Source organism: Psittacula echo (assembly GCF_963264785.1).
Source record: "Psittacula echo genome assembly, chromosome: 2".
Lineage (NCBI taxonomy): Eukaryota > Metazoa > Chordata > Aves > Psittaciformes > Psittacidae > Psittacula > Psittacula echo.
In genome coordinates, this window is record NC_137737.1 from 138,901,268 (window position 1) to 138,918,816 (window position 17,549).

Here is a 17,549-nt window from a genome sequence, read left to right on the forward strand (position 1 = left end):
GTACACCAGGAAAATGTGGTGAATTCATACCAGGGGAAAACTTCATTTTGTATCATGATGGTCTACATATAAGCTAGGCACTGAGCTACCAAGTCCTGGCTGAGCAGAGCACTTCTAGAAACATGTTCTTCGAGCCCCAAGTAACACATTACACCCAATTCAGTACTTGGGGAATGAGACAGGAGTCCTCCATTTCAGCAACAGCAGTCCTTTAGGATGATAATTAACATTTTTGCTGAAGTGGAAGACCACTGCACAACCACTGACTAATTCTGCAATAACCTAGCTGCTCCAAATGATAACTTTTAACAAGTGTTACTGTGTTTATCTAGGATACTATTGCTTTCCAGAAGTTATTATCGTTCTACTGCTTCAGCTGGTTCTAGTCATGACACAATGTTTAAACAGCTTACAGAAACAGGTTTTTCACTGTGATTCAGGACTGAAAAGAAGCAGCTGAAATGTGGGCACAGTTTCCACATCCGATTTGCCAGGGACTGTGGGGAATTAAGACACAACCACACTTGCAGAACTGTTTTCAGAATGAGTTTTAGAGTGCAGAGAGGAAATTAGAGGGGCTTTTAACTCCTGAATTTCAGTCTCCAAGACAGAAATCTATTTTTATATGAAGCATCTAATATTCAACAGTGTTTATGAGTTCATTCAGAATGCCAAGCCACACATATTTTCAGCTAAAGAGCTGGTTTCTTTACTACTCATCCATTAGCACCCAGCTCAATAAGGCCTCATGAGCATTTAGGCTTCTCTGAGCAGGTTCTAACACTGCACAGTGGCTTGTCAAAGTTAAGAGGAAAAAATGTGTTAAGTCTTTTTGTAATGAGAATCTCAACTAATCAGAGCTCAGAAAGTAAAAGCAAGCTTTGTTTTTGTTTAACTAAAAATAAACACATCGTTCCCAAGAAACAGATTTTCTTTGGGCATCTGACAAGTGATAAAAGAATCTGCTAGATGTTTTGTATCAAAAATCATGTAAGAGTCACCACAAAGAATTTTCATTTATAAAAATATAATCACACCAAATATTAAATCATTGCAACATTGAAGCAGAGAAAGAAGAAAGCCTGAAGCTTTGGAGTACAAAGTACAAGGTTACCCACTTAAGATTCAGTAAGAATTTGTGGAAAAAATTAATATTTTCAAAATTTGTGAGAGAACAACATGGGAGTACTGCACCTAGTGACTAAACTGTGAGTGTGCAGAAGACATAAAAGAAATGCTAGTCTTTGTATGCACTGGTCAAATTATTTCTGCCAGAAAAAAGAAAGCTGTTATTCAAGATGTTAAGGAGATTTTACCTGGAATACTGGTTGCATTGACTCAAAGAACAGATTCCAATGGGAATAGTAAAGAGTCATTAAGACAGTACAAGAAACAAAGGTTGTATCTAAGAGATGAGACTAAGTTCAGAGGTTTTTGTCAATGAAATAAAGAGTGAGGGGGTATTTATACCACTCAGTCATAACAACACTGTGGGAAAAAAGTCTCAGTGGAAGAACAGAATAGCTACTTGAATCGCAACGCTTAAAAAAAAGGCAACCAGTTAAGTGAACAGTAGAGCAAAAGGTCTCCAACATGAAGGTCATAAGACAGTATTATATCCAGTTTTAAGGTAGAATTTGATGAGTTGATTTAAGAGCTTAGTGCTAGACTCCAGGAATCCCTTTTCTAATCTGACAATGCTGTATTTCTTCATGTGCCTATGGAAACAGAAAGAAAGGGAATTACTTCTTTTATTAAAATTAACCTACATTGCTTAAATTGCCTAAGGGGTACTAATGAATAACCAGCATATGGAATAGGAAAATAATAAGACAGGTGTTGATGAGCTCCTTAAATTAAGAAACAAATTTTTTTTTTTTATCATTTTTAGCTAGCTAGTGATAGAACATACAAATGCTCTCTATTCTATAAACAATCCACAAGATTTATAACAAATTTTTTTTGCCTAAGCTCTTCCATACTTATCACCAAGGAAAGAATGATCAGAGGCTTAAGTCATTTCAGTTTCCTTCTCACAAACTATGTTCCTTCTCATAAACCTTGAGGTTTATGGGTGCTGCTCCAAAAAACAAAGATTTATGAAGTACAATTCTTGCAGCAATGTTTGTCAGGAGCAAAAGGTTACTTCTAAGATTTCTGTTCAGGAATTTAAACCCACAGGTCTGGCTCAAACCATCACCTCCAAAAAAACTAAATGCATTAACACATTCCCTGGGCATCCTCTGTGGGTAATATCACTCCTCCTACTATAGATCATGCCTGTCTGAAGGGAAATAAGGGTTGCAAGAGTAAGACTTTCAGCAGCCAATAAACCAAATATTATCTTGAACATTAATTTTAATCTCATCATCCCAATCTTCCAGAGTGAAAGACAATTCACTCCTCCCTTTCCAACAATCTGTTGTCAATTGTAAGAAAAATTCTTGAGCTAGAGAATAATGATGGGCAGAATATTTTTGGAAACTTTTGATAGTTGTCATTTTTAGCTAAAGACTGATTTTGCATCCTTCTTCCCTGTGCTAGCTGTAAGTATTAGTACCTGACCTCAAGTCTCTGGGAGTTAATTCAGCTCAGTAGAAAAAGATGCTGGACATGAATCCCTAGACCCCCGACACTCATGGGCTGTTGGGTTGGGGCAGGAGGGGAAGAGGGGTGTTGCTCTTGGGTTTGACTTTGTGTTGTTGTTGTTTTGGGGTTTTTTAGGGGGTGGGAGTTAATGATTTGGTTTTGTTTGTTTTGAGGGGAGTGTGTTTGGTTTTTAACAAAGTTGGAACCTATGTTCTCCTTTTCTATTTGTTTCAAGTCCAGACTGATATAGCTTAGTGGTATCTGATGGCGACTAATTGAGAGATACGGTATATAGAAAACGCATATGAACAAGGACTCAAATGTTACTTCCATACTCCTACCCCAGAGCCTTCATTTTTGAATTCTCTTTCCTTTTACCCAGGCTATTAGAGGCTATGAGATATCTATAACGTAGCTTGTGCTCTATTAGATATGTTATTGTTTCCCCACACATTAAGTATAGCACTGGATGACAGCAGAGAACTCAGTTCACAGAATCACAGAATCACAGAATCACAGAACATTAGGAATTGGAAGGGACCTCAAAAGATCATCTAGTCCAATCCCCCTGCCGGAGCAGCAATACCTAGATGAGGTTACACAGGAATGTGTCCAGGCGGGTTTTGAATGTCTCCAGAGGAGACTCCACAACCTCCCTGGGCAGCCTGTTCCAGTGTTCCATCACCCTCACTGAGAAGAAGTTTCTTCTCAAATTTAAGTGGAACCTCTTGTGTTCCAGTTTGAGCCCATTACCCCTTGTCTTACCATTGGTTGTCACTGAGAAGAGCCTGTCTCCATCCTCATGACACTCACCCTTTAAATATTTATAAACATTAATGAGGTCACCCCTCAGTCTCCTCCTTTCCAAACTAAAGAGACCTAGCTCCCTCAGCCTTTCCTCATAAGGGAGATGTTCCACTCCCTTAATCATCTTAGTTGCCCTGCGCTGGACTCTCTCCAGCAGTTCCCTGTCCTTCTTGAACTGAGGGGCCCAGAACTGGACACAATATTCCAGATGTGGTCTCACGAGGGCAGAGTAGAGAGGAAAGAGAACCTCTCTTGACCTACTGACCACCGCCCTTCTAATACACCCCAGGATGCCATTGGCCTTCCTGGCCACAAGGGCACATTGCTGGCTCATGGTCATCCTCCTATCAACCAGGACCCCCAGGTCCCTTTCCCCTTCACTGCTCTCTAATAGGTTATTCCCCAACCTGTACTGGAACCTGGGGTTGTTCCTACCCAGATGTAACACTCTACACTTCCCCTTGTTATATTTCATCCCATTTTTCACAGCCCAACTCTCCAGCCAGTCCAGGTCTCGCTGGATGGCAGCACAGCCTTCTGGCGTGTCAACCACTCCTCCCAGCTTAGTGTCATCAGCAAACTTGCTGATAGTACACTCAATTCCCTCATCCAGGCCATTGATGAAGATATTGAATAATACTGGCCCCAGCACTGACCCCTGAGGCACCCCACTAGATACCGGCCTCCAACTAGACTCCACCCCATTGACCACAACTCTCTGGCTTCTGTCCTTCTGCCAGTTCACAGCCCACCTCACCACCCGACCATCCAGTCCACACTTCCTCAGTTTAGCTGTGAGGATGCTGTGGGAGACTGTGTCAAAAGCTTTACTGAAGTCAAGGTAGACCACATCCACTGCTCTGCCATAATCCAACCACCTTGTTATGTCTTCATAAAAGGCTATGAGGTTGGTCAAGCACGACTTCCCCTTGGTGAAGCCATGTTGACTGCCCCTAATGACCCTCTTATCCTTGATATGCCTTGAGATACCAAGGATAAGGTGGTCCATCAGTTTTCCAGGGATGGAGGTGAGGCTGACCGGTCTATAGTTACCTGGGTCCTCCTTCTTGCCCTTTTTGAAGACTGGAGCAACATTTGCTTTCCTGCAGTCCTCAGGCACCTCTCCCGTTTCCCAAGACTTGGCAAAGATGATGGAGAGTGGTCCAGCAATGACTTCCGCCAGCTCCCTCAGTACCCGGGGGTGCATCCCATCGGGACTCATGGACTTATGGATGTCCAGATTGCTTAATTGCTCCCTAACCCAGTCCTCATCAACTAAGGCAAACTCCTCCAATTTCCCGACTTCCTGTGGGTCCTCAGGGGTACGGGGGCTCCTCAGGACTGCCTCCAGCAGAGTAGGCAGAGACAAAGAAGGCATTCAGCAACTCTGCCTTCTCTGTATCTTCTGTCACCAGGGCACCCACCCCATTCGTCAGTGGGCCTACATTACCTCTGGTGTTGGTTTTATCTGCCATATATTTGAAAAAACTCTTTCTGTTGTCTTTGACCCCTCTCACCAGGTTTAATTCTAAGGAGGCCTTAGCTTTCCTAGTCGCCTCCCTACATCCTCTGACAACAGCCTTATATTCTTCCCAAATGGCCAGCCCCTCCTTCCATGATCTGTAAACTCTCCTCTTCCATTTGAGCTTACCCAGCAGTTCCTTGTCTAACCACGCAGGTCTCCTGGCTCCCTTCCTTGATCTCCTACATGTTGGGATGCTTTGATCTTGAGCTTGGTAGAAGCAGTCCTTGAATGCTAGCCAACTACCTTGGGCCCCTTTACCTTCGAACAGCCTTGCCCATGGGATTTCCCCCAGCAATTGTTTAAAAGGCCAAAGTTTGCCCTGCTGAAGTCCAGGGTTGTGATTCTGCTTGCTATTCTGTTCATGCCGCACAAGATCCTAAACTCCACCATTTCATGGTCACTACAACCGAGGCAGCCTTCAACCTTTACTGCTTCAACTAGACCCTCCTTGTTAGTGAGGATGAGATCCAGCAGTGCTCCTCTCCTAGTCGGTTCCTCCACCATTTGCATCAGAAAGTTATCATCAATGCACTGGAGGAACCTCCTGGACTGTGGATGGCAGGCTGAGTAGTCTTTCCAGCAAACATCAGGGAAGTTAAAATCCCCCACGACGACCAGGGCCTGTGACTCTGAGGCCGCTCCCAGCTGCCTGTAGAAGGCCTCATCAACTTCCTCACCCTGATCTGGTGGCCTGTAATAGACACCTACAACAGTATCACCCCTGCCAGCCTGCCCCTTAATTCTCACCCATAGACTCTCAACCTGCTCCTCATCTGTGCCAGGACAGTACTCAGTACATTATAGATGCTCTCTCACGTAAAGAGCAACTCCGCCACCTCGCCTGGCTGGCCTGTCTTTCCTGAAAAGGACATAGCCATCTATGAGCACGTTCCAGTCATGTGAACTGTCCCCCCATGTCTCTGTAATTGCCACCAGATCATACTTATTCCCCATGCTGCACACATTGGTGTACAGTTCACCTGAACACCAGAGCATAGTTACATTTGTGAGACCTAACTGAACAAGAGACGTTTGATTCAAGAAAAGATTTTTGTGTTCCAGATCTAGAAGGGGGAGGGGGGGGGGGGGGAGTGTTAGAGATGCCAGAACAGGAGAAAAACTCAGCAAAATTGTGAAATAGTATTCAAGATTTTTTCCTGTCAACCTAGTCCTCATTGGAGGGACACTGCAGGTGTTCAAGATGCTACCTTTAAAAAACAATAATGCCTATACCAGAAGCAATTTACACCCCTAAATTGCTCCCAAATCCTTCCCCTCAGTTGTTTCTTCAGAACTGATTCTATACAGACTCTTTTTTCAGTCTTCCAGTTCAAGTGCTACCAGTCTAACCCTAGACAAGTATAATGCAAAGGCTTAGCAAATACCAATATGCATGGAATGAAAGTGTTGATAATTTTATTCATGCAATAAACAGGATTCTGGTAGATATATTGCACTGATCCCTTCTTTAATAATACCATGTTTGGTTAATAGATTTAATACCAAAACTTCCAGAAGCATCTTATTAACCATGTTATTTCTCCTCCTTCCAAATGCTATGTGGAGCTACTACCCCAGAAGTCAGGTACACTAAAAGTACTAACCAAATTATAAATCACAACAGTTAGAGATGAGGAAGTTATGTTTCTAGAACATCATGAAGTGAATTATATACGTTAATAAATATTAGAGGCAAATACACAGCTTATTGCACTTAGTTGAAAGCTTTTTTTTTTTTTTTTTTAAGACTACTTTTTAAATGGCTCAGTGATAAGGCTTACCTACAAATACAGTAAAATTACATCATCACAAATATAACACATAGGACAAAAATCAGAAGGAGAGTGAGGAAGAAACACCAGCTGACTACAAGTGTTCTGCAAGATGCTGGTGACAAATGAACTTCTTGAAAGGGCAAGTAGGACAATATCAGTTGGTGAAGTAAATTGATACTACCTCTTCATAGAGCAGGTACTGTGTCCACTTCTGTCACCTGCATTTCGAGGAAAAAAAAAAAAGGCAAACAAAAAAATACCTCAAATGATTTTTGTATTATAAGAAACAGACTGAGTTCTTTTACGGTAAACGGTCAGCATATTCAGTTCAAGAGCAAAATCAGTTAATTCCCTAAATTAAATCCTCAGATAGAGAAAGAATGATTTCTAGCAGCAGATAATCCTCTAATTCAAACAGAAGTACGAAGATGATCCAGTATCTGGGAGCCAAAGTAAGGTCAGGCAAAGTATAAAACTAAGTTCAAAGCAACAAGGGTAATGCAACAGCATATTTAGATGTGTGAATATATACAGTATCATCGGAATTTTTCAAGTAAAGACAAAAACTCTGTAAAAAACCAGTACAGTGGAACATTCACATAGTACAGCTTGGTTTAGAAATTGCTATTCCTTTGACTTGCATTACAGAGGCTAAAAGAAAAACAAAGTAATTATTCCAATACAAAATTCAGACAACTAATATATTGCCTTTGAGGTATCATCATTTATATAGGTAGGAGTATTTTTTGCATATGTGCCTAGTGCTCCACTTTATAACAGTCATTGTAATTTGAAGTGAATAAATAAATTCCATTAAAAAGATTTATTTAAAAATATAATTTTCTTTAATTTGTCATTAAGACAAAAATTGCATTTTTAAACATCTATGAGGTGCTGGAAGCCAGATATTGAAGACTACATTCAAGATACTTTATTAAAATAATCCAGATATTAGCAAATGCCCAGCTGCTACACAACAGGTAAAACATAACAAAATGTTTTAAAATGTTCACTTTTTTCAGAAACAAAAATCTGCTAAATTGATTAAGATATATACATGAGAAGTTATCTTGACAAGTCAGCAAAAACACACTGAATGAGACTTTCAAAATACATGTATATAGGAATAATATGAACAAGATTAGGAATTTAGGAGAAGGGGGAAGGGAATTAAATGTATGGACTTACATGCCTTACAAATTTAGAGTCTTTTTAAATTTCTTTTGCTTTGGGCACTTCCTGGAGGAGCATCTTTTTTGTTCTGTTTTGCGGATAAACTATTACATTCTTTTGACCCATGGAATGCACACAAACATAAAATACAGAACTCAAATGCACATGTCTCTCTGCTACATAGTCCCCGTTTCTTTATCAATTGATATTTTGCAGGATATTGACATCTTGGACAAGGTTTTATAGCTTCATCAGTGCACAGAGTTTTAGCAACCTGTAGCAAGAGGAGGGAGACGAGAGCTACTTAGACCTTGTAAACGAAAAGTTTCTAAAAAGTGAAACTGAACACTTTCTTAGCTACTTACTTTGATGTATTCTTCCTGCCTACTGCTTGAATGGGGAACAGAACTGCATCTCCTAGGTGTAACTTCAGTGTATGAAGGTGGTGTTTGTAAGACGGGAGTTCTGGCTTGAGCTTGAACAGGTCTTAGAGCAGATCTATTGAGGACATTAAGTCTTGTGGTAGCATCTTCAGCTTTCAATAAATATTCCTGTTAAAGTTTGTGGTGGGGAGGGGAAAGGGAGCAAGCAGAGAGAAGGAAAAAAAAAAAAACCCCACACAAAAGGAAATAAGGTTTTAGTTGAGATTTGTAGCTGGGTTTTGCCCCTTTTGTTTTCCTTCTGCAACAACACATTAGTAAATGAAATTATGTATAGTGCCTGTATTTCCATTAAATATTTATGTTTAGTAAGAGAATAAGAGACAGGAACTATTAAAAACAAAGTCCCATGAACAGGGTAAAAAGCCAACTGTCTTTTAGCATTCTCTACCAGAAGTCTTCATGTTTCCAAATTTGGACACATCTCAACAGCAAGCATGGAAATAGCAAGTATAAGTTTCGTCACAATTAAAGCAAGGTTATACTGAAGTGTGTGCATATACACATGTGGAGGATCTGAAAAAAACCCCAAACAACCAACAAACAAACATATAGATGTACATATATATATACTGCTATTAACATGCTTGCTTTTCTAGATACCCCTTAAAAAACTTCTACATGTCTTGATGTTCTCAAGCACACCATGAAGAAGCCTTGCCACAAGCAGTCCTGAAAATAAACAGGAAGTAGTCTAGGGTGCCTCCTACAGCATAGAGTGAAATTGAAAAATCAGGGAAAGTATGGGACAAAGGTGTGAACAAGGTTTCAGATCTAAAGCCAGAATCAGTTAAGGAAGAGATCCTACAGGATTCTCAAGGGGCATGGGGCAGGGCAGCATCTTGCATAGCTGAAAGACTAGTACTCAAACTGTGGACAGTTGAAAAGTAATAAAAGCTATTACATTCTCCTACTAGAATCCTTCACATACTTATGTTGGAAATGTACCAGCTACCTTTCTGTAGCTTTACAGTATGTTTCCTCTTTCCTCTGACTTGTCTTGGTTCACATTTGGGGAAAAAAAAAAAAAAAAAAAAAATTACCTTTGAGACCAACCTTACCCTAGCTTCTTCTTTCAGGTGTTTTATGTACAACTTTCTCCTTTTATCTGCACTTTTATCTTGTACAATGATTTCACGCCAGCTTTTGCTTACTTCCCAAATGCTGGAACAAATTAATGAAGAAAGTTATTCACCTCCACATTTTTGCCAGGAAGTACAGAAGTCACATTAGTAAGGCTACCTTTAAAAGAGTTTTGCATGATTCCATGTCCTATTGATCATTTTACAGACCACTGCTATATTCTAGTTCACCATATTGTTAGGAAATACAGCTCTCATATACTCTTACACACTACTGTATAGAATAATAGAAGAGCCTAAAGAACAGTTGCAATATAAATAGCACAGAGCATCTTTGACTTACAAAATTTAGTAAGTTCCTTCCTTCCACTTACCAAGTTTGTTTTTAAAGTAACATTTTCATGCATTAAATATTACCAAAAAAATCCATGCCTTTATACCTATTCTCCCATTCCCTCTAGCTATGGCACACATGGCACTTTTGATTACTTTGAAATAAGTGACAGCCTCTATTGATTAAATACTAATCTAGAACATTACTCAGGAAGCAAAATTCTTTGAGTATCTTTGTACTTAGAAATAGCTGAGAAAATTAAATACACAAGAAAAAAAGTCTAGAAAACGTGTTTTGAGTATTATGCATTGTTGGGGAACTTGTAATGAGAAGAACTTCCTACACTTAAATAAAAATTTAATGTATTTAACATTTTAAAAATACTGTGATTTAGTTTTATGTTTAAAAATTCCCATGCTTGGCTTTTTGTTTGTTTTGGCTTTTAATTCCCTCCCATATAATAAATTTTTAAAACTACACAGAGCCACCCAGTTAGTAGCAACAAAACTTCTTCATTTTCTTAGAAACAAACAAAATCTATTGACACTATTCCAGAAGTTATTCTGATTTATTTGCAGAAACATATTTTCCTCTTTGGGGGAGGAGGCAGGAGGGAAGAAGGAAGCAGTAGTACTTACCTGCATAGACTTTCCACTGTCAAAGCATCTAAAACTATAGCAAGAACATGTTTTAAATTTCTGTATTTTAACTCTGTTAAAATATCTAATTTTTCAAGGCCCATTTTCTTGCCAATAAGTCCAGCAAGAACATGTTCTAATGCAAATATTTCTGTTCCATCAATATTCTCCGATATTTGATTTTGGTCTGATCTTTGTCTTTGCAAGCAAATTTCATGAACTACTTTCAGAGCTGGAGTTCTTGAGAGATCTCCATGACTTACAACTACATCTCCACTAGGCTGTTCTGAAAGTAATGCATGGTCTTCACTGACGAAGTTGCTTTCTTCTGTTAACAAATATGCTGAAGTAGAAGGACTGCCATGACGATCTTCTGTCTCTGACTGTGAGCCCTGTTCCCGAAGAGTGGATAACCTTCTAAGTCGTTCAAGTTTTCTTGTCTTTCTTTTACTATCCAGAACTCTGGAATCTTCTTTACGTTTTTGGGATAACTCTTGGAAAGATCTCTCATGATCAGACAATGAGTCTCCCGATTTTTCCAAATGAAGTGAATTATATCCACTATCCTCAGGTGTTGAAAGATCTGGGTAACTTGCCAGCTTAACTGGGGGAGAATTTATATCACATAGTTCGAAGTTAAAGTTCTCTACAGGACTGTTAATGGAAGTCAGAAACTTACCCTCATTGGCCTCAGGTAACACACTGTAAGTAGGAGTCCTAAGCAACCCGTCAGTAACAATTATAAGGGCACTTTCATTGAATTCATTAGCATTGCTAACAATAACATCCTTACATTGAATTGGAGATAAACCCTCCGGTTCTAGCAATATGGAATCCTTACATTTGGACTCATCTAGTGTAGAAGTTCTTTGTTGTGAAAAGGAAAGTCTCCTCTTTGAGCAATCAGGAATAGAGTCCTCAGTTTTTGAAGTACTAGCTGTAAGACATTTGTAACCTTTATCTTTTAGAGAATCTGAAGCAGTTTGTGAAAGTTTTTCTTCAGAGCTCAAAACACAAGAGAGCATTTTCTCCAGGATGCTTCCTGAAGAACCAGCTTGTCTTTCACAGCATCCTACAGTTGTGTCAGCTGGAACAGCCTTAGATAAAAGCAGCCTCCTGCGTAGTGAGGAGCTTTTTCTACTCACTTTAGGAGTTTCAAAAAAATCTGCACTTCTATTTGCTTCTTTTCTTTCTGATAAGGTGATAGAATTAATTTCATTTTCAATAGATGGTGACACAGGAAAGGGGACATTTGGACGTATGTGCTCAGAATGCTCTTGTAGCAATGATAAACTTGTTGCACTCAGCCCTTCTCTATGCTCTACATCAGGATCTTTTACCGATTCATTGCATTTGCTGTTCAAAAATAATGAAGTGCGACACGTATCTTTAAAACTGGAGTATTTCAAACTGCTGCTGGGAGATGTTAATCTATTTCTTTTAAGAACATTGAACATTATGGAACTACTGTCCGACATCTTCTGCTTGGTACTTTGACTTTGTAAATGAGGATAGCAGTGTAACTTCTGAAACAAATGATAAAAGTAGTCACCAAATCACCCTCAGATTAGTGAGAAAGCCTTTTGTAAATTTATCAAGCTATCAGCCATGACAAAAAGTATTTTCGTTAGTCCTAGGTAGAAACAGTGCTTATATTTGAACACAAAGATAAATTACAATCAAGTAGATTGTTAGAATGACTAATTAAAATGCATAGTATACCACGAGGCATATTAAAACATACATCCAGTTAGTCAATTGATCTGCCAACCCTCATCCAAGGAAAAACACTTCAAATAAGTAACACAACAACTAATCTCATCTTTGCTGAAACTGGTGACAAAACTCCTTCTTGTTCCAACAGGACCAAGATTCTTATTAGCACTGCAATATTGATACATCCAACCACCAATAGTTCAGTCCTTAAGAACTAGCAGGAGCTATTTCTAAGGTTTAGACAAATTTTCCTTGAGAAAAATGAGAGGATTAAGCATGAAGTCACAAGTCCACAAGTCTCTTATTTAGACCCCTACAGTCCCTGGGTGGAATAAAGTTTGACCTCTAGTTACAAAGAGAACAGTAGTACATTCTTACCTGCCTCAGCATTTAAATGTTTTCTTGTAAAGAAGCTCTCTGGTTTTGCTCAGTTCGGTGTGTAAACTGAGTGTTCTGAAGTTTTACACTTTAAAGAAACTGATGGGCTGGCTATACACATTCTCTCATCAAGCACACAGAAATAAAGTTTCCTTCAAAGTTATTAAGTATAAAAGCTTTTAAGAACTACTACATATTTTCCTAGAAAAAAGTTACAAGTGGTCAATGCATCCATTGAAATAAGAGATATAAGAATGCAGACTTATTTTTCGCAATTCATGCGCTAACCAGAGTGGCAATAGGTTGCTGATTTCTGAACACAAGACACAGTAAAAGATGTTATGAATAAATGCCATTCTGAGGGCTGTTCTCAAGAAACCATAGCAGTTTACATCAACATTGAAAGACTTCCAAAGTTTGAATCGGCACCTTTTACTGGGGTATGTTACTGGCCTCTACAACTGGTATTCTGGAACATACAGCCTGGAAATAGTGGTTAATTTTCAGAACAGACAAACATAGGAAACTTTAAAGAAGCCTGAAACACCAAATACTAAGACATAGCTAATATTCCAAAAGTTCTGACTTAGTCAAGCCCCTAGACACCAAACACAACCAATGGGAACCCAAATTGCCAAGGGGTTAAGGGGGAACTATCCTTTGATGATCTTAGGTGATTTAATTAGCTTTTTTTGACCCATACTGAAGGCACTTTAGAAGATCATTGCAGTATAGAAAATGCTTTGTTTTGGTTTCTACTCTGAGGAGAGAGCAATGTATAGAAGCTCAAAAAAGAACAGGATATTGAACAGCAAACAGAACTTGGCATAAAGGCCTACAGAATCATGCTGTATTGGTATAAAATCAAATAGATTTAAAGCAGCAACAACAACAACAAAAGAATCTATTCACATAATTGAGGAAAAATCTTCCAGAAAAGAAAGGTATGTAAAAATAATTCCAAGATGACAACAAACTCTGAAGTCTGGCCTTTTCCTTTTCCCTCTCCCATTTACCTCTACAGGTACCTTATTTTCACATGTTTTCCTCTTACTGAGCTTTCCTCATTCCTTGTTTTCATTTTGTGAAATAAATGACAGCACAAATAGGAAACACAAGTGCATAGCATTAAGCTAGTTATTAAATGAATTAGGAATAACTTTCTTAACAGTGGAGGACCAACTCCAAGTAGTGTTTACTGTTTCATCTGCCTCACTTTTCAACATTTTAGGCAATAGGCTGAAAATGCTGTGTTATGAACTAGAAAATAACTTTAAAATATAGGAAAAAGGTATGAAGAGTCTTTGTAGAGTACTGCTGCTCTTCAGATGATTATTTACACTAAGAGCAGAGAACCACATCAGCACATCTCTTGTTTTCATAAAAGGAGGAAGACCTGTAAGAAACCCATAGTAACAATAAGGCATTGTCATTGTGTAATCTGCAAGAATAGAGCTTTTAGTTTTCTATGCTGAATTTTGTGGAAGTGCAGTAGTTTGCAAACGTTGTCAGGAGATATTCCTAAAAAAACCGCTGATAAATAGACCTTTAAACTTTGAGTGTTACTTAAAGCTGGCTACTCAAAATCTCAATGCCCCCACCCCGCCCCCCCAAAATCACATACCCACACTTACCTTTAAAAATATTAATATTTTCCTTAAACACAGTGAAACTAACCACACATTTAACAAAAGTGCACAGGCTTGCAGGTTTAGAAACTTAGTGTTCAGGCAACATGCTGAAGAAACAACAAAAGGAAAACCTCACTCTTCAAGTTTCATTCTCAGACATTCCATGTGAGAAATTACTTAACCTTATGAACCACTGAAAGTAGAGAAAATTTAAAATATTACAGCATAAAATAACTTAAGCAAACTTGTGCTTCGAACAACATAAAAATCATAGAAAAACAAGTTTTTGCAGCTGTAAGGGAGAACAGAATAGCAGAATTAAAGGAATGCTGGTAATTCAAGCGAAAGCTAAAAATACGCTGTAAATACGCCAGCGCCCAGCAGGAGGAGCCTGTAAACTTATTAGATTGATTCTGAGAGAACAACTTTGAAATAATTTTAAGAAAGCTGCTTCAATACAGAGTGAACAAAGTCCATTATACTTCTTTACAGCAAGTACCGGTATACAGCTCAGGTTTGTATACACTTTTTTCTGTTGTACAAATTAAGATTTAGTTTAACAAAGTCTCATTTTTCAAATATACTACAGAAGGGAAAGGCTTTCAGAGTTGCTGAACATCTCTCATAATGGAATGAGATGCTACTTACATTCATAAGAGATGCTTAATAAAACCTCTTATGACCTGTCTAAATCATAAAACACTCCCTTTTTTATGAGGGGAAATTTTCATCTATTAGATCTGATACACAACATCAAGCTCTTCTCATTTGGTGATCTTGAGGTAATTTCTGAAAGTGTTGTTAACCTTGGCTTAGACATCATAAAACACATGTGCAGGGAAGACTGGTCACACAAGCAAGTCAGTTCCAGAGGAAGGACTAAAATCCTTCTCTTCTAGATGTATATTCTTGTGCTGTATGCATTTTTCACATCTATTACTAATTTTGTAGTTCTCAAATTGATCTATAAGTCATCTGCACCGTTTCTGGCAGTTTACAGAACAAAATATTTTGTATTCAGAATCCCAAACTAAATTAAGAAGAGGATTCTGGTATTTAGACAAGGAATAATTTCTGACAAGCTTCGTCTTACAGTGTCCTAAAGAGATAAAAATGTTGGTCATAGAAGGCAGTGATAAATGGTGCCTATTAACTTAAACAGGGGTCCTGGGATGGAGTCACGATTGTTTGCAATACTGATTTACATTCCCCAGTAACACACACTAAACATTGATGTTTTGAACTTTTCTGTCCTTGCCACCACTGTTAACAAAATAGATAAAGGCAAAGTTCCAGTGATGCAAGACTTATTTCTCTGTTATTTAAACAGATACCATATCTGCAGTAAAATTATCTGAACACCCTGCTCTGTAAGCATCCATATATAAAAAGAGGGAAGTCATGAATGCCTTCAAAGGTATTAATATTGAAGATGGTATAGATAAGTCCTATCTGTAAGATGCGGGTCACTTACCCTAATTTGTGAAGCAACTCGAAATCTTCTAAAGGAAAGGTTCTGTAGTCAAAGTATTGTTTACCGCTACTGATTACCTAAAGTGAAAAAGGATGTGGAGAGAACAGAGAGAGGTGCAAGAGAAACATTACCTAGCTGAGACACAATTGTCAGTTCATCTATCTATGCGTTTACTGCAATGTCTGATTACCTAGCGATGAAGGTAACGGCTACCTAGGGACCAACTCCCGAAGGTCCCTCCGGCACCTGGAGTGCCGGACACAAGAAAGCAACAGCTTTACTCCCTCATCTGGCAAACGACTGGGCACAGGACACAGAGCCTAGAGGTCCCCTACCACCGGGGGCAGCTGAGCCGGTTGGAGGGACTCCCTGCGGGCTGAAAGCGAGGACCTGCAGACTGGAGAGAACGGGGATCCTACCGCTCCAGCAGCTCGCCGCTCGGCTCTGCAGCCCGTTGCCCTTAGTGAGGAGCCGCTTCGCTTCTCTCCACCCACACCGGCTCCTCGCGTGCGGCCGACGCCGCTTTCCCTCGCTTGGATTTGAACTACGCGCCGCACCAACCGCCCCGAGCTGCCTCCCCCACCCCTTTCGTGCTGCGGCCCTCGGGACAGGGAGTGCAGCGGCGGGTTGAGGGCCTGAGCCTAGGGAAAACGGCTCCGCCGAACACGAAAGCCCACTCCTCCGAGATACGAGAAGGCTCATCCTTCTCCTTACATTTTATACTTCAGCCCTGCGGCCCCCGCCGCACCCAGCCCACCATTAAAGGCACTCCCGAGTCTTTCCTCCGCGCGTACTCCTTCTCCTCAGGTGCCTAGAGAGAGCGCAGTTTTCCCGCCCCTGTAGAAGCCCCTCAGCTCCTTGCAGGGGCCACCAGGACTGAGGGGGGGGGGCTGCAGAGGCGCGGCTTGATCTCAGCCAGCCACAGTCTTTCACACATAAAGAACTTTACACCACAACCTTTAAGGTTGAATTATAAGGGTGCTAATCAATGCGAGTAAATTAGTACATTTGTACCCGACAGCCCAGAAACAAAGCTATCACCGAGCATTTGTCAAGCGCCATCTAAATATGTCGGGTGGAAGACAGTGAGAAGTCGCTTAGTTTTGCGTGCTTTCAGTTAATCTGTATATTAAGACTAAAAAAAGGAATAAACAAACCCACGAGTACTTGGGTGCCTGTTTTTTGTGAACTCGGTAAGGATAACGTGGGGCTACACCGGGCGGGGGGAAGCAGGAGCTTGCTGCACAGGGACATAAAGAAAACCCTATTAAATCACTGTAGTGTTCTCCTTCTGCTGGGTATTATTCCCCTTCATCTTGCTAACATTACCCCGGGTTATCTCTAATTTTGTTGCTTCTTTTCCTCTTCACACTTCCAGTTTTCTCCCTCCACCAGGACAGTGAAAGAGAGATATGAAATCGTCGTGTGCAACTCTAAAAGCAACACCTACATCTAAAGAAGCAGAGACTTTCCAAAGAAGCGCCGAAGCGAAGTACTGTCATCCCCAGATTTGCATCTCTCCCCTCTGGCAACCTCCAGCCTCTGACAGCCGACCTGCCCGGCAGGCTCAGAGTGGCCTCAGGAAACATGGGCGTAAAAGTCAGGGCATCTGCCCTTTCCTTTATAGAAGAAGAAATCGTTAGAAACTTTCCAGAATGTAATACAAGTTTTCCAGAAGTGCCTTCTGTAGTATCGTCTATTTCACATGTATCAGAAGAAAACATGTTTCAAATAGTTGTATTTATTTATAAAATAAATGATTTTTTTTTCTGTGAAATTGGCAGCTTGCTGGCTCCTTAAAGCGGGTCAGTAGCTGCAAGTTCTGTCTCTTGTCACTCAAACACGGATAGACAAAAAAAAAAAGAAAAAAAAAGAAAGATGTAACAATTTGTAATTGCCGCATTTAATGCAATACACAGAGACATCGCACTAAAAGCGCGATTTAACAAAAAGCGTCACACACCCATCAACCAACCAATCAGAAAAA

The 17,549-nt window shown here is 39.9% G+C and overlaps 1 protein-coding gene across 1 annotated transcript; it reads right to left on the reverse strand.

Moving 5' to 3' along the window:
* Positions 1-7,897: 7,897 nt before the first annotated feature.
* Positions 7,898-11,841, reverse strand: FBXO43 (F-box protein 43; the record flags this gene model as incomplete). The annotated part of the gene is made up of 4 exons (XM_080610777.1): positions 7,898-8,143; positions 8,235-8,420; positions 9,371-9,473; positions 10,364-11,841. 4 exons carry the CDS (start codon positions 11,839-11,841, stop codon positions 7,898-7,900), a joined length of 2,013 nt encoding a protein of 670 aa, XP_080466903.1.
* Between the last annotated feature and the right edge of the window lie 5,708 nt (positions 11,842-17,549).